Source organism: Anser brachyrhynchus (assembly GCF_964034855.1).
Source record: "Anser brachyrhynchus genome assembly, chromosome: 1".
Classification (NCBI taxonomy): Eukaryota; Metazoa; Chordata; class Aves; order Anseriformes; family Anatidae; genus Anser; species Anser brachyrhynchus.
Window position 1 is genome coordinate 200,141,786 of NC_137694.1, and position 23,911 is coordinate 200,165,696.

The 23,911-nt window shown below is 45.1% G+C and overlaps 1 protein-coding gene across 6 annotated transcripts in view; it reads left to right on the forward strand.

Annotated features, from left to right (window-relative positions):
- MTMR2 (myotubularin related protein 2) overlaps positions 1-23,911 on the forward strand; it is a 61,835-nt gene that overhangs the window by 35,327 nt on the left and 2,597 nt on the right. For all 6 annotated transcript variants that reach the window (XM_080607298.1, XM_080607302.1, XM_080607299.1 and 3 more), the window contains 12 exons: positions 1,407-1,482; positions 4,188-4,282; positions 4,488-4,598; positions 6,609-6,710; positions 7,516-7,599; positions 15,555-15,704; positions 16,508-16,696; positions 17,702-17,887; positions 18,770-18,976; positions 20,580-20,672; positions 21,823-21,936; positions 23,363-23,539. In XM_080607298.1, coding sequence (XP_080463424.1) covers positions 1,407-1,482; positions 4,188-4,282; positions 4,488-4,598; positions 6,609-6,710; positions 7,516-7,599; positions 15,555-15,704; positions 16,508-16,696; positions 17,702-17,887; positions 18,770-18,976; positions 20,580-20,672; positions 21,823-21,936; positions 23,363-23,539 — 1,584 coding nt within the window. The remainder of the gene's footprint in view (positions 1-1,406; positions 1,483-4,187; positions 4,283-4,487; positions 4,599-6,608; positions 6,711-7,515; positions 7,600-15,554; positions 15,705-16,507; positions 16,697-17,701; positions 17,888-18,769; positions 18,977-20,579; positions 20,673-21,822; positions 21,937-23,362; positions 23,540-23,911) is intronic.

A 23,911-nucleotide genomic window follows, 5' to 3' on the forward strand; every position in this document is an offset into this window, starting at 1 on the left:
ATCTTGGTAATCTTTTCATCTATCCATCAATCTGTTGTGTGAAAATGCTAGAGCGTGCTTTTATTGTGGCATGGGATTTCTTTGGGTTTTGTTTTCATTTCTCTGCATAGTTTAGAGAATTTTTCCTCCCCGAGGCTCTCCCTCTGGCTTGATCCTACATGAAAGTTGACCGCAGACGTGTCAGGGCTGTAAGTGCCACTTTAGGCCATGTCTTTGAATTTTCTTTGTAGGGATTTCCTCATATCAAATTAAACCAATTCTTTCTCCTTCCTCACATTAAGATAAAGAAGGCATTTTGGCCAGGTCTGCACATTTTTGTGAGCAGCCGTGAGCCCTCTCTGTCTATCTCCACCAGGAAGGATGCACGCCAACTTTAAATCCAAACTCCTGTGGCTGTTACAGGATGAGGCAGAGGCGGGACTAGCTTTCCTGCTCTTCTCTGCCTTTGTTATTAGGTTGAGCAATGTGGTTGACTGTGGTTTTTTTAGCTGTTTCAGGGCGTGGGCGTTACAATTCAGATCCATCTATGTTTGGCCATGTAGACTTAGCCTTAACCTTGGTCACTCGCATGTGCTCTTCTTGCCTACTTCCTACCCGATGTCTAAACCTATGGCTATGCTTCCATAGTTAGGGATGTGCTTTCTTGAAATGGCCGTCTCCTTGTGCTGTGCTGTTCCAGTGAAAACTCTTGTTTAAACACAGTTATATCTATCTGTGAGAAGTAACGCCCTGTGGTTAACTTCTACCCAAGGGAAGATGGAGGAGGGGGTGTTTGGCAGACACCCCTTAACCCAGATACCCCAGCAAACCTTATGACCTGTTTTTTTTTTTTTGCTTTTTTTTTTTTTTTTTTTTTTTTACAAATTATGACTACTGAGCCAAATCAAGGTCTTTGCAGTTTTCGGACCCTCATCGAGGACATCAACACGATAAGGTGTTTCCTGTCACTCTCCTTAACGCGAACTACCAATTTCTCTACACAGTAGCTGATAGCATCATGGTACTGGCTGATTGCTTTAACCGATCCCTTTGGTTGTGTGTGTAGCTGTGTGGACAGAGAGTTTAGCTTGTGCTGGTGTATAGGCTGAGGAGGAGAAGGTTGGGGTATGAAAGCCCCCTGGTAAGTGTCCTGCCAGAGCACACAGCCTGTTCCAGCAGCTTCTCCATCACAAGCATCCTCGCTTAAACACTTCTGCCTGGCCCAGTGGCATGCTCCGAGGTTGCAGGACTGTGCCGAGGTCTCTCACGTGCTCTGTGTTGACCTTACAGAGGCTGAGACACTGGGCAGTACCTCAGGATCTTTGAATATTTGTTGTTCTTGACGTTGTCGGCCTGTTGCAGGTGGGTGTAAACTTCTCACTGTATGAAAAAGTAATGATTTGTTTTTTTCTGCCTCTTTTATGTAGGTCCTGAGGGAGACTAATAAATTAGCTGAAATGGAAGAGCCACCCTTGCTACCAGGAGAAACCATTAAAGACATGGGTAAGTGGAGAGTAAATTTCCTATTGTTTGCTGGACCAAATAGAAGATTGTAGAGCAAAATGCCTTGGTGGTCGTTGACCAACAATAGCAAATTGCTGATGTTTTGTGACCCATGATCAGATTTTCATTAATCATTGCGCATCACATGAGCCAAGGTAACTGTGTGTTTCCTCTTAGCGTGGAGCAAATACAACGTTATTCAATCTTCCCTTCGTCTTAAAGCGATATGGAAGAATGTGATTTCAGTCCTAAAAACAAACAAACACGCTCTCTTGTTCATCCCTCCCCCCCAAAAAGCCAACCCCCAAAACCAGAACATCTCAATGCTCAGTCCTTTTCTCTGCTGCTTTCCTAAAGACTCTGAACTCTTCCTCTAGCTGCGGACTGCAGTCTGACATCTAACTCGCTCCATGGGCGCAGTTAGCTCTGACAGCAAGACTCTAATCTGTTCCTGGGAATGGTTTCCAGTATCTTTCTCGCATGTGGTTTCTTATGCCTAACAAAGACTGAGCTTCTTAGACCTTCCTTTGGTAGCAGCACTAGTACAACCCCTCTTTCACACTTGGCATCCATTCTCCCAAGCACTGAAGGAATTTAATACCTTGGAGAACCCTGTTCATCAATGGGTGCTGCTGGAATCATACAACCATGGTAGGGTTAAAGTCCAATAGCCAGGCGTATGTATCCATGTGGGTAGGTATGTGTGTACGTGTGCAGGGTAATTAACTAAAATTGTTTCCTTAGGAAACCAAGCTAATAAAATGTAAACATGAAGCGTGGAGTGGTTTGTAAGTTGGTAAGGCCAGCTTGAGATCCTGCCTAGGACTCCTTACCTGGAAAACATTTTTCTAGCTCCTTTTTCCCTTTACTGAGAAGTCAAACGTATGTGCACATTTCTCTTATTGGATGATGATGATTATTATTATTACTACTACTATTATTATTTTAGAATGTTTGGAAACTGCATTTTCAATAGAGAACTGTAGTGGAAAACCCAGGCAGGGAGCCCTCACCCTTATTATGTGTTTCATGAGTCTGCTTTCAAACCTCTGTCAATCTGCTCTTTGAATAGAGTGATTAATAATCAGCCAGTAATGAAGTATTGGTTTAATTAGAGCTGAAACATTTTGTGTTTAATAGCCCTTCCAACAGCGACATTTCAATTTAAGTAAATAATGAAGTCGCTAGCGTATTTATTTATTTATATTTTAAACCAGACATTCTGCGCTGCTGCTTTTGCTCCGAACTCGTCGCTCACCATCCCCTTTTTCCCCTGAACTTTCTAGATGAGGCTCTGAAAGCAACCAGAGCTGGTTCAGGCTGACGTTACCGCTGTGCTGCAGACCCTGCCTGCTGTTGATTTTTCAGGATTCCTCGGGAGTCAGCATTCCTCGGGATGACTATGTAGAAGCAGAGCTGATGTGAGGATGAAACGGGTGCCCTAGAGCCAAGGCAGTTTGCCTCCCTCTCTCCAGGCTGAATCTCGTGGGGTAAAGGTGGAGGAAATTTGGGGTGTCAGGATGAAGACCCAGCAGCTTTGTGCCTCTTGTGCGTGGAGGCTGTCACCTGGCTGGGAGGCGAAGCTTTCTTTACCGATTTCACGCAGCCCTTGCAAAATGAATCCCCTAGGGCTCGGAGGCTTAGGGTTATTAAAATGGCCCGGGGATTTTTGTTTTCTTTTCCAAATTTTGTGGAGCTGGCAGCTATAGTCGGAGGGTCTCCTTGTGAAAGGATGCCTGTGTGTTTGAGGAGTATTGCTACTTGTCGGTAACAGCATCAGCCGTGGCCACGGCACAGCCAGCCAGCTGTTCGGTGACAGAAGGTGTGACGGGTCGTGGTGGGCGCTGGGGGGGAGGGAACAACTTGAACGTTGGCGTTTTTAATTGATGTAAACCAGAAAGGCAGTTAGGAGAGGTGTTTGCTGTGGAAAACCAGCAGCACCTCTTGCCTTTTGCTGGCACAAGTGAGCAACGTTTGAGGCCTTTTACGAAGGGGACTGTTTTGAGTCACCGTCACTCAGGTTCAGAAGTAATTGAATTGTTGCAGAGTAACTTGATCACCGGCTTAAGGCTTCAAATCGCTGGCAATTGGGTGTTATCCAGATTTTTGGCTGCGGGAAGTCACTGTAGCTCCACTGGTTTCAGTCAGGGCCATTAGCAGGGACTCTGCATCCCGGGGCTGACTCTGTGTGTAAGGGTGTACAAGAGGACCTCAGCATCCTAAAAGCCGTCTGTAGGAGAGCTGCTTTCTCTTCCTCTTGATGGCACAAAACAGATTGCTGGCAATCATTAGTTTTTTTATACAGATTGAGGTCAGCTTCAAATACATGCATTCAGGCAGGAATTGCATCCACTTCTCACTCGTGGTGTTCTCAGCTACTGGTAACGCATTGCTTGGTAAGTATTGCACCGAAGTTTGCACCAAATACTGACACCCCTGGTAGTGGTGTAGTGGTTCTGTGCAAATGGAGGATTCTAGGTGACAGTGCCTGCCTGGAGCTTGACTTACACCCAAACTCTTACCTTCTCAACAAAACTAAAACTTCCATCTTAGCTCTAGGCTAGCACCCCTGATTAAGCTTGTTTTCATTTTATGGTCTGAAAGGTAGAACCCCCTCAGTGCTTTTGGTGTAATAATTTTCCTCCCATAAATTAACCATGAAATTAACTCTTTTTTCTTTTTTCTTTCTTTTTTTTTTTTTTAAGCTAAGGATGTTACATACATCTGCCCCTTCACTGGAGCAATCAGAGGAACCCTCACTGTTACCAATTACAGACTGTATTTTAAAAGCATGGAACGGGTAAGCTTTTGTAACCACCTGCTTTTGTGGGTTGTTCAGTCTTTAGACCTAGGTGTGTTCTGTTTTCTTTGCTTTTGATTTTTATTTTTTGTGTTGTTCTATGTGAATCATAGTTGTATGGTTGGGCGTATAGGCATAAGGAAACAGGAGCTGGGTTTTTCACCCCCCTCCCCTTTTTAAACTCACAAATTTCAACTGTCTACAGGACCCTCCTTTTGTCCTAGATGCATCTTTAGGTGTAATCAACAGAGTGGAGAAAATAGGAGGGGCTTCCAGTCGTGGCGAGAATTCATATGGGCTGGAGATTGTATGCAAGGTAAATTTTTTATGTCTGTTTTACAATGGGGGAAGGGGGAAATATATTTTACAAGGTTTTCTCTATAGTACTGCAAGAAGTTCAGGATGAGATACAAACCTTTTTTCAGGATTTATGCTAGGTAATGGCTTTCTTCGTAGTAGAAACCTAGGTCTGCATCCCAGTAATGCAATCCTCAAAGCTTCCGTGTTGCTCACCGCGATATCCCAGGAAGACTCCACTCAATGTGCTGCATGGGATGACTTTCAGGCACTTGCATTTCAAGAGCAAGAATGGGGTGCATGTTTCTCTCTAGATTATTCACTTGTGTCTACCTGCTGCTGTGCTTTGTGGTGAGGGACGGGCGAGTAGCTCTCAGTTCTCCTCGAGGCTATTCCCTTCCTTTCAAGGGAGTAGACATTAAAAGTATGCTTCTCAAGACCCCTTGGAGTCTTTGAAAATGTAAGCTTTAAGAAAAATTATCAATTCACTTCCCACTGCCTATTTATTGTAGACCCAAAAGTAGGTAAAGTCACCATCTCCAGACCTAAATCCATACCTCCTACCCACGAGGGCACAGCCCCTTCGCTTTCCTGGGTGGCAATGTGGGAAGAGCTGGATTCTGAACCTTGTAGGTCTCGGGCTGCTTACAGCTCTCGTCAGACCCCCCTGAAGGCAGAAAGAATGCTGCTTTCTGGATAAAAACAGATGGAGGCATGAAAACGAGCCCCAAACAGCTCTGGTCACTGCTGTGATGTTGAGGCACCGGGAAGCTAAGCAGACTCTCAAGCTGTGGGCACGCTGAGTCACGAGCGTTGATATTATCTATACCAAATCATCCAGCTGCTCCCTCAGCCTACTGCAGTCGTAATCCTCTCTGGCTACCGTGGGGTGCCTGTGCTGGCAGGCCAATTTGTTCCCTCTTTTGCTTTGGATCCTTAGTCCTCTTCTCAGCCATTTTGCCTAGCTGCAAACGTGCACACGCAATCAGATTTGGAGAGAACTGCGTCATTTCCCTGGGTGGGAAACCCAGGCACAGAGTAAATGATAGATATCTTGGCCCTATACAGTGTATTTATATACATATATATATATATATATATTTATACATATATATTTATATGCCAGCCCACCTGGTCCAGGCAATGCAGAGCAGCTTAGTGCTGGTAACAGTTACAGATACAGCTTCTACAGCCTGAAATTTTCTGTCTGAGACCTGCCACCTCATCTCAGTCTTGTAAGACAGCTAAGTCTTTAGCCATTTTTCTCACTCTCTGACTTGCTGTACTGTCTTTGTGTGCTTGACCTTGATGGATCATTTCCTGCTGGTGGCTTTTAAACTGTTTACTACAAGTGTTTGACTTGTAGGCTTGGCTGAAAAATCTTGGCACCTTAGAGATGCTTTATTTAGTTTCTGAGTTTGATTTTGGAGATGAGTACAGAAAGGAGGTCCTGGCTTGCCACTCGTTGTGGAAACTGTGCTGCTATGCAAAGTGGAGGAGTTGTCAGCTTCACACAGCCTTTTGAGTACTCTGAGATGGAGGCTTTAAAGGGAGATGGCTTTAGTTACTTTGCACTGAACTAGCTGGACTTGGGCTCCCTACACGCAGTAGCTCTACGGAGATGCTTTGTGAGGCAGTCCCTTCCAGCTGTCTTCTGGCACAGCTCAGCTTGGGAGCCCAGTAAGAGCTGGGAGGTCTGTCTCACAAAGTCCTGCCGATCAGAGAGAGCCTGTCCCTGAGCCAGGGCTCTCCCCTAGGTTTTCAGCAGGTAGAGAGCTTCGTTTAGAGGCAAGGCACTGCTGATTAGTTGGACCTCTGCGCTCCCTTTGCTCTGCCGTGGTTGCGGCAGGCTTTGTTGGAGGCTTTGAGCCAAGCTGAGTTGCTGTGCAGCACTGTTCAATGTGCAGTACTAAAGTGGTACTACAAGAACATCATGATGTGAGCATGTGTTGAATGCTGGGTTTTGGAGTTCCTTTGGCTGCTCAAGGGAGTTAGAAATCCTACAGTTTGACTTCCTTCTTTTTCCTAGGACATTAGAAACTTACGATTTGCTCATAAGCCTGAAGGGAGAACTAGACGATCCATATTTGAGAACTTGATGAAGTATGCTTTCCCAGTTTCAAATAATCTGGTAAGTGTTTGGGGTTTTTCTCCCCCTGCCCCATTACCAAAAGGTGTGGCAGAGTGGCAGTAAGCTGTTTTGTTGAGTCTCATCTGTCTGGTACAATATTCTCATGGTGCGTTTTTTGTTGAACAAGTAGAAATGCTGATTTTTAAATCAGTCTGAAAATTAGTTCTGTAGGAATTTAGATTGTATAGAAAACAGGAAAAGTCTACAGCTATGGGGCTGGATTACTTCATGAATGGAGAATGACATACTGATCATCCTTGTAATGGATGGAAAATATTCAAAGCACAGTGACATCCATCAAAGATTTGCAACTAATGGTGACTGCGCTGCTCCCAAATCTGGAATGCAGTTCATCTGTTCTGTCATTTTATGACTCTGCAATTGTTGCTTCAAATACTGGCTGAATCACACAATCGCTGGATAGTTGAGGTTGGAGGTCATCTGGTCCAGCCCTTCTGTTCAAGCAGGGCCACCTAGAGCAGGTTGCCTAGGATCATGACCATGTTGAAAGGGTCTAGTTCTTAATGTGTAAGAGTGTTCTTGCACAAGTAGTCTTTTCTTTCTCTTTTTTAGGATAAACGCCTTTTTGTCCATGAAGTTTTGGGTCATGGGCAAGAAGGATCAGGGGTACAGAGGAAGGTACATTGTTGTTGTACAAATTACCTACTACAGCAAGTGCGTTGATCTTTTTCACAAAACCCTAAAAGAAAAGTAGTAGGACCAGTTAAGAGTTGTTATTGTAGATATTAAACATCCTGAAAATGAGCTCTGAGTGGGCTCTTAAGAGCAAGTTTTTTTCTTTCAGCCACTTTTCGCGTTTGAGTACAAAGAGGTTTTCCCAGAAAATGGATGGAAGGTGTATGACCCCATTTGGGAGTACAGAAGACAGGTGAGTACTGTGCCACATCCTTCCTCATCCTCTCTGCTTTTCAAAAGTGAGGCTCCGTGCAGCAATATAATTACAGGTTGCATGGAACAGAGAACGATCCTGCTGACAAATGTCTTGCGAAGTGGACTAGGACGTTGTTCTCCGTAGTGCAGTGACTGATGACAGCAGTGCAGCCTTAGAGGTAGTAGCATCCACTGGGAGATTGTTCAGGCTGCAGAAGGCTGACGTCAGGCTTTGGTAGAAAAGACTAATGCTCTGGCTTAGTCGTCAGCCACTGCTGGTGGTAAGGAACTGAGGTAGGTATTTTTGCAGGTATAGGCATCTCATTATTGAGTTTCACGTCTCTATTCATGCTTCTATTAGTTCTAATTCTTTCCAGATTTCTATAAGGTATCTCAGAAAGGAACTTGGGAGGAAACAAATAGTGTAGAATGCCTTCATTTTCTTGAGGAATCAGAGTAGGGACAGTTGTAATGCATCTAGAAAAGGCTGGTCAAAGGTTTTAATGATTGTGAAGTCACAGGCTGTCAATAAGGAATGCCAGCATAAAAATCAGAATGTTTCTCCCTGGGGAAAAAGATATAAGTAATTATTATTATTATTTTTTTTATAATTAACTTATTCTTCACATAAAATCCTCAAGTTGAGGAAACAACATGATTTGGTGGCAGTTCTGCCCTGGATACAATAAACTTTTGCCTCATCCAGATCTGTCAGGATAAAATCAATTTTCCTGTGTAAAATTAAGACGTTTACAGCCATGTAATTTAAAGATTTATTTGGATCTTTCCCATAAAACAGAAGAAAACAAGACCTATGTCCCAGTTTAGTTGTTCATCTGATTCCTAACATCCAAAACCTAGGGAGGGGATTCATTTTACTAGCTTTAGTCTTCTAAAATCTGGGCATGCCTTCTAAATTGCTTATCTAGGCCTGTCATTAACAGATGGGGAGAGAGCGCTTCACTGTTGGGGGTGATTTGTTCCCTCCTAAAATAGCTGCCTAAGATAGATCACTGGCTTCTAGGCTGCTATTTGAAAGTGAGATGAATTTTACCCCCTATCTTCATTACAAAAAAAGTATGTATTTTGCAATGAGATAGCACAGTGCAAAATCATAGAGACAAACTCAAATTAGTTATGATCTGTTTGACTTTGACTATTTATACCAGATAATGCAGAGGTTATTGCTGCATTTACAGTCTTACCTCCTGGTAGTATTTTAATGATCTGTTTTATATAGAAGGATCTGCAACCCAAGTTGTGTGGGAAAGATGTTTCTTTATAGGACTGGGAACTTTGGTGTAAAGACTAAAGGGTATGTGTTTGCTATCAAAATAATCTCTGTTGAAAAGCACAACATACACTTAGCTAAGCTTCAGTTAAAAAAGATGGAGGATAAAAGACATTCTTACAATACCTGGAAAGAAGGAAGGGTGACTTTTGAGGATTTCAAGGTAAATTAACCCAGCTTCTCAATCCTGTCATGTCTGTTTTTAGCATATAGGGCTTTTCTGTCCATATTAGCTTCTATATTGTGACTGGCCATACCTTAGATTTGTCAGGAGCTTGATTATGCAGTGGAAGGATACAGGCTTATTTAAGTGCATGAGATCTGAAGCTTTTCATGGTCTTTCTGGAAAGCAAATAAGACTCAGTGTCACGGGGTCTTTGTTTCTGGTCGTGTGAGGTTGTATGTTAAGAATCTCATGGTCGTGACGTTGCTTCAACATGAGCTCCTCTTGTTATGACCTGCCTTTGTGTCATTTTTGAGTGGACAGGAAGAACTTAGCCCGACTGCTTTTACGTCAAGAAACCAAACTGGTGTCCATATGCTAACGCCCCCAGCCATTTGCTTATATTGGTAACTGCAAAAATGAATCCAAACTGGGATATTTGCAGCCATGGCCTATCTGAATTCTACCCATGATGGACCACAGTCATTCCCATTCCAGATCACACAATCCATCTGTCCCAACAGCTTATCTCCCAAAGTGACCAATGCCAGCTGCTGAAGAAGAGGCAAACCATGCTGCGGTAGATGTTTGTGTTGTAAGCTGGCCAGGAGGAGAATTTCATCCCTTTCGTTAGAGTTGATTTAGGTTCTGCAACATGAAGTTTTATTTTCCCTCCAAAACTTTAAGATATTTCAGTCTGTTTATTTAATTTTGGCATTTATAACTATGGATGTTCAATTTATCTGTGTGAATGTCTTAGCCTTTTTTTCTTTCTCCAGCCGTGTTCTGTTAAAGCAATAACTACTACTACAATAAATCAGGATTACGTCCTGAAATGGCAGCAGGGATTCGTTAACAGTGAAACAAAACTGGCATCATCAAATCAGATAATGGGATTACCTGTCTCTGCCTGTATGAATTGTGATCAGAAATAGAAGAGCAGGACGCGTGCACTATCTGCAGGACCTTTTGGAATTGGTTTAAAAACTAATATGGAAGAGGTGGCCTAGGGCATAAGCAACCCAGCAGTACGGTCAGGCGTTAACTTGGTGCATTTTAGGCAAGGCCAGTTGGTTCCCTGTGGGAGCAGGGATGCAGAGAGGGGAGCAGAAGCCAACTACAAGGCATCTAGAAAAGACTTTTAGAGGAGGATCCATGGTAGGATCTATGTCTACACTGTTAGACATGGCAAGTTCTGCGTAAGGATTTTTTTCAGATTAATAGAAGTGTGTTGATATGATAGAGATTTTAGCAATTAGGAAAGACATTCAGTAAACCTCCAACTTCGCTGCTAGTGTTCTTGGGAAAGATGGAAATATGTAACTTATTAAAAATCTGCGATTGTGTAAAACTACGGGGAGTAATAAACAACCTGTGGAGAACAAAAGGAACTCAGAGAGATTTGGGATTTAGTCAGTAAATGGAATCACATGTGGCAAATGAAATTTAAAACTGAAATTGCTCCCTGATTTTTATTACACACGGGCTGGCAGAGCATGAAACAGAATTGCAAAGTGAGTAAGACTCAGCTGAAACCAAAAGGCCTTGAGATGCCTTTGGAGTAACTTAAAGCTTTCATTTTCCTTAACAAGGTGGGGAGGATTTGGAAAATATTACAAGGGGTTGTGAAGTTGGAAATGTGTGATGTTTCCCTACAGAAGTTGTGCTTGTCTAATCCTATGCTCTGGTCTTAAGTACCAGGGAGCCACAGTACAGGGCTGTGGCTGCTGCTTTCAGAGAAAGCATGTGGAAACGAATTATTTAGAAGAGAAGCTGGAAGTGGCAAGCATCGGTTCACAACCAGAGTGGGGGAGTTAGAGCACGAGAACAGAGACCTACAGAGGAATGGCGTGTACAATTTAGGAGAGAAAAATGAGAAATGAATCATCAAATGTCCTGTAGTTTAACTGAGAATCTGCTTATGCAAGGTGTGTCTCTACTGCAAAACAGGTCACAGCTCTCTTGTGACGAGTGGAGACAACCTGGGCTGAGCAGATGGCAGAGGGGCCAGCTCGGCTCTGGCAGCTCTACCCTCTGTTGGTGCAGGGATGCGCCTGAGCTAATATGCTCAGCATCTTGGCGTCTTGTGGCCCAAAACCAGTTTGGGAGGGGAACTGCTGGTCTGTAACTCAGGGTCCTCCTTGCCTTGCCTACTGCAGCTCAGGGTGCACGTGCGTGGCTAAGCTCAGCATCAGTCGGTTGGGTCCAGCAGAGAGATCCTGCCCGGCGAGGACATGATGTTTGTTTTTTCCTGTCAATGAAAGATTGTCATCTGCTTAAATTTAAACATGTCTGTGTGCTTTGAAAGGTGCTGATTGAAAGTGCTGATGGTTTGTCCAGCAGTTTTAACCTGCAGACAAAGTGAACTCCAGAAGGCATGCAGCATGTAGGTCAAGTGATAACTGAGCACGGGCGGCTGAAGTAAGGCAGGAGTGACTAGCCAGAGGAAGACTGAGTCTGCTTTGTGCGTGGAGATGGTGCAACAGCTGTGTCTTTGTGGTTAGATGATGTGGCTGTAAGGAGCGTAACCGAGCACTGGGGCGACTTCATCGCAAGTTCAGGCATAGCTTCAGTCTCTCTTTTGGGTGATGGTGTTTGAGCATCTCTATCCATGCATGAAGATGCTCTGCCAGCAGATTGGAAGTATAAATGTACTGGGTAACACACAAAAAAAGATAGCTGGGATTTAACTAGATGTTAAGCTGAGCATTAGTACTTATCCCAGAAAAGGCATCAGAAGAGCCTTGGAGAAGACAGACCTTGTGCACCAATTGGGGCAGCATGTCAACTAACATGCTTATTTGGCAGCCACGTTCCCCAGCAGCTTCAGGATTGCTGTACCCCGTTAGTGAGGCATGCTTGGGTTCCTCCTGCTCCTGGTGCTGGTCCTGAGCCTTCAGATGATTCCTGAGTTGCATCAGTAACAGTTTGGGTTGACTTGATACTAGGCTTTTGGGTGCTTACCACTTACCAGGAAGCAGTGCAATGCATCTTATATAAAGCACGTTGGTATTTCCTCACATCATGTTTAACTTTTTCTATTGATTCCAGCTGGAGAAAGTGCAAATCTGAAGCAGCATGAATAAATGCATTAGTTACACCGCGTCACAGCAAATGTCCTGGGAAGATGTGAATTCAGCTCCTCTTCTTAGCCCACTTTGCTTAATTCTGCTTGCTTCGAGTCCTTAGAGAAAATCATGATCTGAATCCAGAGTCCTCTTTGGGTGGTGCTGTGATTCAAGGCTCCTGTGCCGGGGAAAGCAGACATCCCCTGTGATTCAAAGGAAGTGAAAACCTCAGTGACACACACCCTTTTCTTTCTCTGGAGGTTGTCATGGATTTTCTTGGTCTGGGCTATTGTAGAGGAAAGATTTCGTTCGGATTTGTCACGGTGGCAGCAAGAGGACAGCTGCAAGACTTGGAGCTTTGGAAGTGTCAGTTCTGAACTAAGCAGCGTGTGCTGAAGCCATCCTGCCCAGCGTTGTGAAGAGGATGCTTTGCAGTGCCACTAACTGCTTAATCTTCTCTGTGAGCATCACTAGAATGAAAGGAAGCTCTTCTTCCGTGCAACTGCTTGTCAGCCCGTTTTACTTGCCAAGACTGTGCCAACAGTATAGTTTTGATTCTAATTTGGGGGTGGAAGGGGCGAAATCTCCGAGCATTGTTGATGGATGCGGCACAGTCACGTACTGTGAGAAACATCTCAAATAATTTTCTTCAGACAGGATCTTCTGTGAAGCTATTTTATTCGTGATTGCAATGGCAGGTGTCCTGTCAATTAGGAGCACATTTTAGTAAACAAATCATAACCTTTTATTCCCTATTACCCGACACCTGATCACCTGCCCTGTTTCCTCATTGGCTGAGTACTACAGGTTCACAAGCTACTCGATGCTCCTCTATACCATATATGTACAATTTTTCTTTTTTTTCAACCCTTTAATTTCTCCTTTCTTATGTTTTGAGAACTTGTGATCTTTGTTTTAGTGTTCTCACACTGCTCATCCTGTTTTTCTCAACCTTCCACCTTCTTTTGGAACAGTGAGGCCTTCTACTGTCCACTTAGCTACTTAGCATTTCTCCTTATGACTACACAACTACCTTGGAATACAGAAAATTAGTTCTCTACTGCAAAAACACAACTTTGTTTCTCACAGTACTCATTAGGATAGGACTGAGGACAATTTAGTCATTTACTGTTAGTTCACTTCCAGGTAGCAATCTGATCACTGCTGATGGACAGTGCCAGCTTTCCCCTGGCACAGGAGCCTTGAATCGCAGCATCCCCCAGGAGCAGGAGTCCTGCTGTTCCCTGGCTGGCTGTAGAGCTGGTGGACCCAGGAGGTCTCAGCCTTACTACGTACAGCACAGCACATGCTGAGCACAGAATCACAGAATCGTTAGGGTTGGAAAGGGCCTCCAAGATCATCTGGTCCAACCATCGCTCTACCACCAATGTCACCTGCTAAACCATGTCCCTAAGCACCAGGCCCAGCCTTTCCTTGAACACCCACAGGGACGGTGACCCCACCACCTCCCTGTGCAACCCGTCCCAATGCCTGACTGCTCTTTCTGAGAAGAAATGTCTCCTCATTTCCAGCCTGAACCTCCCCTGGCACAACTTGAGGCCATTCCCTCTAGTCCTATCACTAGTTACCTGTGAGAAGAGGCCGACCCCCAGCTCCCCACAGCTTCCTTTCAGGTAGCTGCAGAGAGCAATGAGGTCTGCCCTGAGCCTCCTCTTCTCCAGACCAAACACCCCCAGTTCCCTCAGATGCTCCTCACAGGGCTTGTGCTCCAGGCCCTTCCCCAGCTTCGTAGCCCTTCTCTGGACCTGCTGCAGGGCCTCGATGTCCTTCTTGTACTGAGGGGCCCAAAGCTGAACACAGCATTCGAGGTCAACGCTTTTCATGAAGTTACACTTTAAAACAAAAGCAGTTGGTCTCGCAGGGCTCACACCCATCAATAAGTTTGGGCTGTGTGTATGTGTAGTTTATTCAAGGTTTCTGCCACTTTTTTGGTTTCGGACAGCACCAAAACCAGCTTTTCTCTGAGGTTTTTGGATACCCATGATCCTAGCAGCTCTGCTAATTCCTTGTAGCAGCATTTCCTTCCCAGGGCGGGCCTCAGGACCAGGGTGGTTCACAAGCTGGGTGTGAGCAGTATGAGACAGGAGGTCTGTCCTCTGCCGCCTCAGGTGTCTGTCCACAACCTGCTCTGACAGTATGACTCGCTGCTCCCGTGGGGAACTGCCTGCCGTCGGGGTGGGTCAGCCCTAATTACCACAGCTCATCTGACTTGGGTTAGATCTGTCATTTATTTCCCCCGGGAGCCTTGGCAGCGGTAATCAGCCTCCCACCACCTTCCTTAAAGTGAAGCAGTGTTTATTAGAGCAAAAGCATATATTTAGAGCTGATCTTCCTCTAAAACAGGCTCTCTGCTCAACACCCTGGCCGTACTCACTGCATAGAGGACCTGTAGTAGATGTTACTTCTTCCCAGAGATGCTCAGTGTCAGTGCTTACCCCCAGCATGTGTCTAAACCTCTCCGTGCAGGCATGCAGAGGGAACCGTGCTGTTTTGGTTTGCTGCCTCCCAGCGTTGGCCAAACTAAGTCTGCAGGTTTTCAGGATCCTGTTGCGCTTCAGGAGTTACCTGGAGGGCATCGTCTGGGAAGCTGTGGGTTGCTTCTCACCTAGGGCACGCTGAGTGTGTGCCTCTCCCAGCCCAAGTCAGACTGACGTAGCTTAGGATGAGGGGAACCCTGCAGGTACCCATCCCTGTGCAGATCACATACAGGCACACAGCTAGAAACATGCAGTTATGAGGCTGTTGGTGATGTTAGGAGATTGCACAGCTGTGCCGCAGGCACTGAATAAGGCACGAAAGAGAAGTACCCTTTGCTACTTTCCTGTACAAAATGCCCCTGAGCAAATGACACTGGATGCACTCCTGTGCCATACAGTAGTCCTTATTTACAAATGGAAAGTCTTTGTCGACCCAGTAGTCTCTTCATGTCCCTTGGCATTGATTTTTGAGGTGTTCTACTGCCTGCTCTCCCTTCTGACCTCCCCTCCATCCCGTCTGGGAACTCTGCTTTCTGTCTCCAGTTGCCACTCACCACGTTTGAGCTAAGTGCTGTGGGAGGAGCGGGGCTGTCAGCCGCCAGTTCTGCCCTGCTCCTGGCCCTCCTGTAAGCACCACTGTGAGAACAGGAGTCATGTTAAAGAAGCTCTCAGGGGATCGCCTCATCTGTAGCCTCCACGGTTCGTTTGTCATGGATGAGCCTGCCTGCGGTCTTCTAATTTTCCTTTTCTTAAATGACCTGAGCAAAACATCTACCTCTCTGAAATGCAAGTTAGCAAGACAATGCAGTCTTGGGCTCTGACCCTAAATGTCCTTCATTAGCAAAAGTTGCCTTGAATTTCAGGTCTTGGAATTTGACTGCGCCAAGGCCTCAGAGCAACTTGTTTGCTAACCTGCTGTTGTTTACTCTTTAGGGAATTCCCAACGAAAGCTGGAGGTTGACCAAGATTAACGAGCGCTATGAGCTGTGCGATACGTACCCTGCCATTCTAGCTGTGCCCGTAAACATTCCCGATGAAGAATTAAAACGAGTAGCATCTTTCAGATCAAGAGGACGCATACCAGTGAGTGCAACAAGAGAAGCTGCTTTGATGTGGCTTTGTTACATACCTTTGGGCCATAAATAATGCCAAGATCGGGCTTAGTGGATTCCAGGGAGCAAATAAATGGTCAGTGGATAATAAAAGTGACAGCAGCATGTTTGAGAAGTTAGAAAACAGCATTATCTACTGGAAGTACTGTTGTGAAAGAGATGTAGACTAAACCAAAACGAGAAGATAAGATAGCTTAGCACAACCCAGATTGAATCTCAGTTCAGTTCCTGGGAAATGCAGAGTAGTCCTGTTTGGTTGTTGACATTTGTCTGGCCTGCTCTTACTTCTAGGATAGAGGAATACTTAGGGATACTTGTAGAGAAAATGCTCATTAAATCAAACCAAGACAAATGACATCACTGTGGTGTTTATTTCAGCAGTAACAGAAAATGTACTGTTTTACTTCTTATCCTTATAGAAAATTAAATCTGTTCCCAAAGTGCTTAAATTTTATATGGTATGAAGTAGGGTAAGACATAGCCCAGTGATTGCAGAGGGAGGAGGTGTGTTTGTGACTCACACAACAATGACTTTCAGACTTAAGCCTATTCAGTCACCTCTTGTTTGTTTCAGCTTTGTGAAGGTAACCAGAACGAATAAGTACAGAGCAAATAAGTACAGTAAGTTTCATTCAATCACGATTTAATGGATTCCAGCCTTTTGGAACCAACTAGTGTATGGCAGGGTCCCAGAGCAAGCCATTGCAGGTAAAACACTTCACTGGTTTAATGAATCCATATTTTCCCTCATTTCTTTCTCATTTGTTTCCACAGGTATTGTCATGGATTCACCCAGAAAGTCAAGCAACCATCACTCGCAGTAGCCAGCCAATGGTGGGAGTGAGTGGCAAACGAAGCAAGGAAGATGAAAAGTACCTTCAAGCCATCATGGATTCTAATGCTCAGTCCCATAAAATCTTCATATTTGATGCAAGGCCTAGTGTGAATGCTGTAGCCAATAAAGTAGGTTTTTTTTTCTTTCCTTTGTCAAAAGCTGGGAATCTAGTCATCTGGAGCACACATCACACCAACATTTCAGATCATTCCTCAGGATCACAGAGAGTTTTCCAGTGAGGATACATACACACTGATCTGATTTGCTGGACGGGAGATTTGCTAGACAAGATTTTCTAGACGGTTTTACATCTATACTGGTAGCAGTAGATGTCAGCATGACTGCTAAAGGTCCATTTGGATTAATCCATAAATTGAAATGAGATTGGAAGAGGAAAAAAAACAAGGTGGCTGAAAAAGACACAGGCTACTGAGGTCAGTAGTACCTACCAGAGAGACTCTAGCATGCTGAATCATGTACATCACTATTTTTCATTCTATGTAGTTGAAAAACTGCCTCCTCTGGCTGTACCAGACTCTGTACTTGTTAACCCTGAAGGGAGCAGGAGATGCTCAGCACATCTGAAAATAAGGCATCGTGATCTTTAATTTCAGAAGGAAGCTGGGGTTCTCTAATGTCCAGGAATGTCACTGTGTTCTTCCTGCTGTTGTCTCATGCAGTCACTGTAATCCATGTTTTAATGGTAGAACTGCTTCGCTGCACTAATGTTGAATTGTTTTTTACTTTCCCACTACTTAGGAAAGGCAATTAGTGTGTGGGATATACTCTTCTATAATAGAATGTAAATTTGTAAATGATAGAGTAGTGAATCTAATGAGCTAGCAGCTTGAATGGGGATAAATGATAATTACTGAGAAAAAGAAAGCTCGTAATGTGATATTATTCAGTAAAAGTTATAGCATTCATTATTATTGTAGGAAAGAGAGACAAAGTGTGTCTGTGTACATGCTTGTTCTCAATTGTAAGATATATCCAGTGTTTTCTGCCTGCTTTAGATAGCATAGTCACTGGAGTATTTTGTCAGCTGATATCTGCTCAGGACAAACTATTGGGATCAAATATCAAATATGCTTTCACTTAGTTAATTTTCTATGGATTTTCTTTTTCTTCAGGCTAAAGGAGGAGGCTATGAGAGTGAGGATGCCTATCAGAATGCAGAATTAGTGTTCCTGGACATTCACAATATTCATGTCATGAGAGAGTCGCTGAGAAAACTGAAAGAAATTGTGTATCCCAATATCGAGGAGACTCACTGGCTGTCTAATTTAGAATCAACTCACTGGCTTGAGCATATCAAGGTATGCATCCACTGGATGAGGCTGAGTAGTCACAGGTTTGTACCGGTCTGTTCATTGGGAAATATTATCCAGAGCTAACTCTGGTGACAGACTTTCAATTAATAAGAAAATGGAAGATTAAAAATGTTGCTTTTAAATAGGAAATTTTAAATTTACAAAACCAGTTTCTTGGAATGGGGAATTTTAAAGAGGTGGGAAATAAAACAAGAGAGGGAAGTTTTCAAATACTGAAAGTTGGTGTTTTCAAAGTGAAGTGGGTTCCTGGGTAATGTGTAATCATAAAAACCCTTGGTAGAGCACAAGAGTCCCAGAGTTTCCAACCTCTTTGCTCTGGTATTCGTGGCATCCTGGTATTACTGCCTGGCCCAGATCAGCAGGTGTTGGGAATTCTGCCCCCTCAGCCTTACAGGAATCCAAGCAGAATCAGAATGACCAGGGCAAAATGTTTCAGTTTCTACAAATGTTGGCTTTCAAACTAGGCTCTTTCTCTCCTAACAAATGTCCAGATCACACTGTCTGCCTGTTAATGCAGAAAGGAGCCAGTCTGCTTCTTGAGCAGTTGCAAAACAACGACCAGTTGTTTTCATGTTCAGACACAGAATGCTCCTGGGCTCAAATCTTGACCTGTCCAAAGAATGAGCTTAGAGCAGGGGCTCTTTTAGAGTTGTGCCTGCATTATGGTTTAGATGTGTTGTCATCTTGCTGGAACAAAAAATGTGTTAACCAATTTGCTCTCCTAGTGATGAAGTAGTTGGAACAGATTTACCATTCTCCTTGAGGCGGATGGAGCCCTTGGTTTGCCCTGTGTTGTCACTACCCATTTCTCATGCGTACTTTCTGTTCCAAAGAGATTTTTGTAACCTTTTTTTTTTCTTGTCCCAGCTCATTCTCGCTGGAGCCCTTCGGATCGCCGACAAGGTGGAGTCAGGGAAGACATCTGTGGTTGTACACTGCAGCGATGGCTGGGACCGGACAGCCCAGCTCACTTCCCTCTCTCTGCTCATGTTAGATGGCTACTACCGAACCATCAGGGGCTTTGAAGTACTAGTGGAGAAGGAGTGGCTGAGCTTCGGCCACAGGTTTCAGCTGGTGAGTTACTGGCCCTTGGAAGGGACCGAACAGAAAGTTGCTGCCCAACTTGAATGATTTCAAAGGAGTTTAGCCTTTTCTGTGAGAAGTCTCCCAGCTGAGCTTGCAGAAGAAAGGTGGGTACTACTGGTACTGTTTTCTGCCCATAATTGCAGTCATCTCTTCATCTCCTTGGAGGCAGTCTTGGTGAGATACGGAGAACAAGGTGGTATTAAACCTGTCAGGTGCCTGAGTGATATATCAGGCTCCCACGCTCAGGCTTACCCTAACAGTGTGCCCTGGGTTCAGTATAAGGATTTCTGCTGGGAGTTGGCAGGGCCCACCGGGGTGTTTCGTCTGTCTTTTCCAGTTCAGTCCATTTTCTGAAACTGCTCGGACACTGTCATCTAACAAATGCCTTGGTATTGAAGAGGCTGGGGATTTTGTTGGTGGCCTTGATCTCACATTTTCTTTGGGCACATTTTGCTTTTGGGGAGGCTTGTTAATTGTTCAGGCAAAAGACCAGCAGCTTGAGTAGTTTGTGGACGAGTGCCTAGAGTCTTCAGAGGGGCAGCTGTGTCAACCTGTGGCTTGGCTGTTTGTTACCATTTGCATTGATGGGAACTGGGAGAGCACTTCGGTAGTATCCTTTCAGTCTGTGTTCCTGTCGTGTTTTGCTCATAGCTGTTCTCTTGTGGTTGTTTAATTTTGGCAAGGGCTGGAACAAAGTCTGTTTACAACGTATGCAGTGACAGCGGGTTGTGTGCTTGAATGCTGTTCACCACTTCCAAAGAAGGTAGGATAACTGAGGCACCGAGTAACTCAGGTTCTGCATCAGCAAAACTGTTATCTGGTGGTTGAACTACGAGCATTTTAGCTTCCAAGTGTGTAAAAAGGAGATGATACCAATTTCCTCTGCTAAGAGAACAGTGTTGCAGAAGAGGTAGGGGGTTGCTCCGTTACTTACACGCTCTTGTTCTGTCTTTGTACCATGCTGAGGGCTCACGGGTAATACACGCCAGTAATGTACTATCCTAGGAATAAGGAATCTTGCCTCACATGTCTTATCCAAGGCCACACAGCATGGTCGGGGTTGGAGGCCTACTTCTGGGGATCCTTTCATAATTGCCTCTCTTGAGGTGGCAGGAGATGGGCTGGGTTACTGTTTGTACAGGGCTTGGAAGCTGCGAGGTGTTGCGTGATGATTATCACCACGCGCTGTGGCTGTAGGTAGTGGTTGGATCCAGCACACTCTACTACTGAAGTAGCCAGGACAACAGCTGCAACCGAAGCAAAAAGCATTCTTTTTTCTTTTTTCTTTTTTTTCCCTTCTGAACTTTAGCTATTAACTGAAATCAGTGCCAGCATAGCATCTGGAGCCTCTACTCAAACAACTCTTGTTTTAATTTAACATGAAAATATCCCCATAAAGAAATTTCCCTTCAAAGACTAAGGGAGTAGCTATCATTTACTCCTTTACCCACTAATGAGGACAAAGCAAAATCAAGATTCATTTGAACCTTCTAAAAGCTGTTGATACGGGCTTGGGTGACGGAGATGAGACCCCCACCTTTTCCCCATGAAGCCCTGAGTGATTCGTGTTCTTTGTCCGGCTCTGTTTCAGAGAGTTGGCCATGGAGATAAGAATCACGCAGACGCAGATCGCTCTCCTGTCTTCCTCCAGTTCATCGATTGTGTCTGGCAAATGACAAGACAGGTAAATTGCTGGGTGGCACATGTGTCCACAAAGCTACGGTACACCCGAAGGCAAACACGTTGCTCCTCGTTCATGCTGGAGTTACAGAGCCAGGAGCCGAGTTCCTCACTTGAGATCAGGCATGGCAGAGGCATAGTTGAGGAGGGATCCCTTATGGCTGGTGGGTTTTTTTCTCCCCAGGTATGTGAGGCCTGGGAAGTTCTTACAGTCTGCTGTGATCTCTGTGCTGTATTTTGAAGCAAATCTCAGCAGTGGTCAGGCAGTTGACTGAAAAAATCAGGCTCATCGTGGACTGTAACAGGTGAAATGGGGGGTAAAAAAAGGATGCCACTCGATATGAAGCTGTTCTGTATCCAGGCAGAGAAGGAGGGAGAATTTCCTTCCTCAGAAGTCACTTCCTTTGTGCTCTCCTCAGAGCTCTGAGGAGCCCACGTCCTGATGTGCAGCCGGTGAGGCAGGAGCTGCAACCAGGGCAGTCTGGGAAGAGAAGGGTGTTTCCCGAGGGAGGAAGGCCTCCAGCTGTCCTCTCCATCTCCCCAGCACATCTTGCACATAGACGCAACGCACTGCGTGTATTCCTTCTGCCCCTTTGTGGCGCGCCAGTTCTCCCTGTGATATGTTTGATTGTTTCTGCATGGTACATCAACAGCAACCACGGCCCCATCCGCACACCTCCGTTCGTCCTGCTGGTCGGAGTTACGTGCTGCCTCCCTGCTCTTCCCTCTGGGAGGTGCTCTGTCGGGCTACAGAGGTTATTTCCTTTTGGCACCAGGGAATTTTGGTTTCTTTTTATGTATTATTTCACATATGCTCCAGCCTTTTGTCCATGGTCTCGTTACATGGTCTGTCATTAGGTGCAGAACAAGCTTCGACTTGAAGCGGCACTGAGTGTGTGTAAACACAGTGGTCAGACCCTTCAGACCTCTGGCTTTTGCTCAAAATTCCTCTCTGCACATGTAAAGCAGCTTTCCAAGAGAGACTCTTGCTCCTGGAAGGAGCAAATATGATCCTGAGTATCCAGACAGCCAGAGAACAGAGAGAAATCCTGTTTTAGAAATGAGACTAAGGCCACAGAGTGGGAGAATTTTATTTTTATTTGCGATTTACTGTTCTAAAACCCTAACCACCTATTTTCTGGTTTTGTCCAAAGTTTCCTACAGCGTTTGAGTTCAACGAGTACTTCCTGATAACCATCCTGGATCACCTGTACAGCTGTTTGTTTGGGACGTTCCTGTGCAGCAGTGAGCAGCAGAGAGTGAAGGAGGTAAGGCTGCTTCTCTCCAAGGTGCAGGTATGGTGCTGCGATTGCTTCAGCTGGCCATGTGTTGCCTGAGAAGTTGTTTTAGCCCTCAAAGCTAATTGTAGGTGCAGTTCTGGGTACTGTGTCAACTGCTGTCAGTTGGGGATTTTACATTTCAGAGCAACACCATGCCCTTCTGGACAGGTCCACTCCTAGCGTGGCCTTTGGCTGCTTGCTGCTGGCTCAGTAGCTCTTGGCGTTTCCCAGCCAGTTAGAAATCCAGTTTTCCTTTGAACTTTAGTTTAATGTAATCTTTTCTGTGGAAACTGGTACCTTTTTGCCTTCCCTTTTCCTTGATGTGGTCCCCTTAGGTTGGTTTGAGCTAACAGGCGTGCATCGCCATTGTGTACACACCGGTTACAACAGGTAACAGCTCTCAATCTGTTCTTGCTGTGCTTGCATTCTGCTGCAGGCGCGAGGCAGGACGTGCCTCCAGGTCCTTCCGTCAGCCAGCTCTGCCCTGCAGGCTGCTCTAGGCTTGTTCGTGACCAGCTCCAGGGGAGCTGTGTGTAGATGTGTACAGTCAGACACATCCAAACGCTGCCCTGCCCAACCCCAACTGGGACTCAGAAGAAAAAGGAGCGACGTGCATTCTCTCCCCTACCTGAGGATGAAGGATTTTATCACTGAAAGGTTGCAGCCTAACATCCCCGAGGACAGTGCTGTGTGGGCCTGTTGTGATTGCATTTGACACCACACCGGTTAAAAACTGAAGTAAAATTACTACAATACAGAAGCGATAGCATTATACAGAAGTGAAATCAGAGTCCCTGTTTCTCTGGAGTCCACAGTGATTGAATAATTGTCATTTCCAGAGATGAAAACCTGCCTGCTGTTTGTGGGTTTGGATTTTTGCTTTTTGTTTTTTCTTCTAAGGCCTCAGCTTAGTGGAGTACTTAATCCACGAAGCCCTTCAACTCCAGTTTCACTGGGACTATTCACAGGCCTAATTACTCCACTACATCAGGGCCTGAGTCAAATGCGGTGGTTGGTTTTGTTTTTTTCTCTTTCCCCTCCAATTAAATCCTCCAGCAAGTCCTCCCGGAGCTCTTTAAAGAGGTGAGGTTTAACCAAGGCGCTGAGGGTTCACGCACCAGCTCTGTGGTGTCCCCTTGCCGCACCGGTGGCGATCCCTGGGCTGTACTGGGAGCTGGGTGTTTCCGTGCCAGGGCACATGTGTGCCTGCCTGCCTGCAGGCATCCATGTGGTTCGATTACAGAAACCACATCAAAAGAAGAGTGCTTTTTTTTTTTTTAAGCTACACAAAAGCAATCAGATCTGTATTAATGACAGGCATATGTATATGCTCTTGTAAGTACTCATAAAGCTTTGTAGATAAATGCTAGCGTTCATATGGGAAATAAAACCTCCTCTACCCCTTCTGTTGCAGGGCCTTCCGAAAAAGACTGTGTCGCTTTGGTCATACATCAACAGCCAGCTCGAGGACTTCACTAACCCCTTGTACGTGAGCTACTCCAACCACGTCCTGTACCCCGTGGCGAGCATGCGCCACCTCGAGCTGTGGGTCGGCTACTATATCCGCTGGAACCCCAGGATGAAGCCACAGGTACCAGGCTTGTTTCACTTTCTTCCGAGGATTCTGCTTTCCTCTCCCTCTGTGCTAGTACTAACGCCGTCGTGGTGGAGCTCCAGGCCTTTAAAGCACGAGAAGTAATGTTCAAACTTAAGCTGCCACTGCTTAAATCTACAAACAAAAACCTAAATTCAAATGCAGGCAAATTCAGAGCAGCGTTACAGCTGGCTGGTGCTTGGCTGGAGATCGCCACCTTGTGAAATCTGCAGGAGCTGAAGCTGCTCAGCAATTTGTAAAACAGTTTTGGGTAGCAGCAAAAGTATCCGAGCGTCGTTTCTTTACAAAAAAAGCCTAAAAACCCGAGACTTCTTTGGGTGTCTGAGCTTTGGGGCTGCAATTAGATTA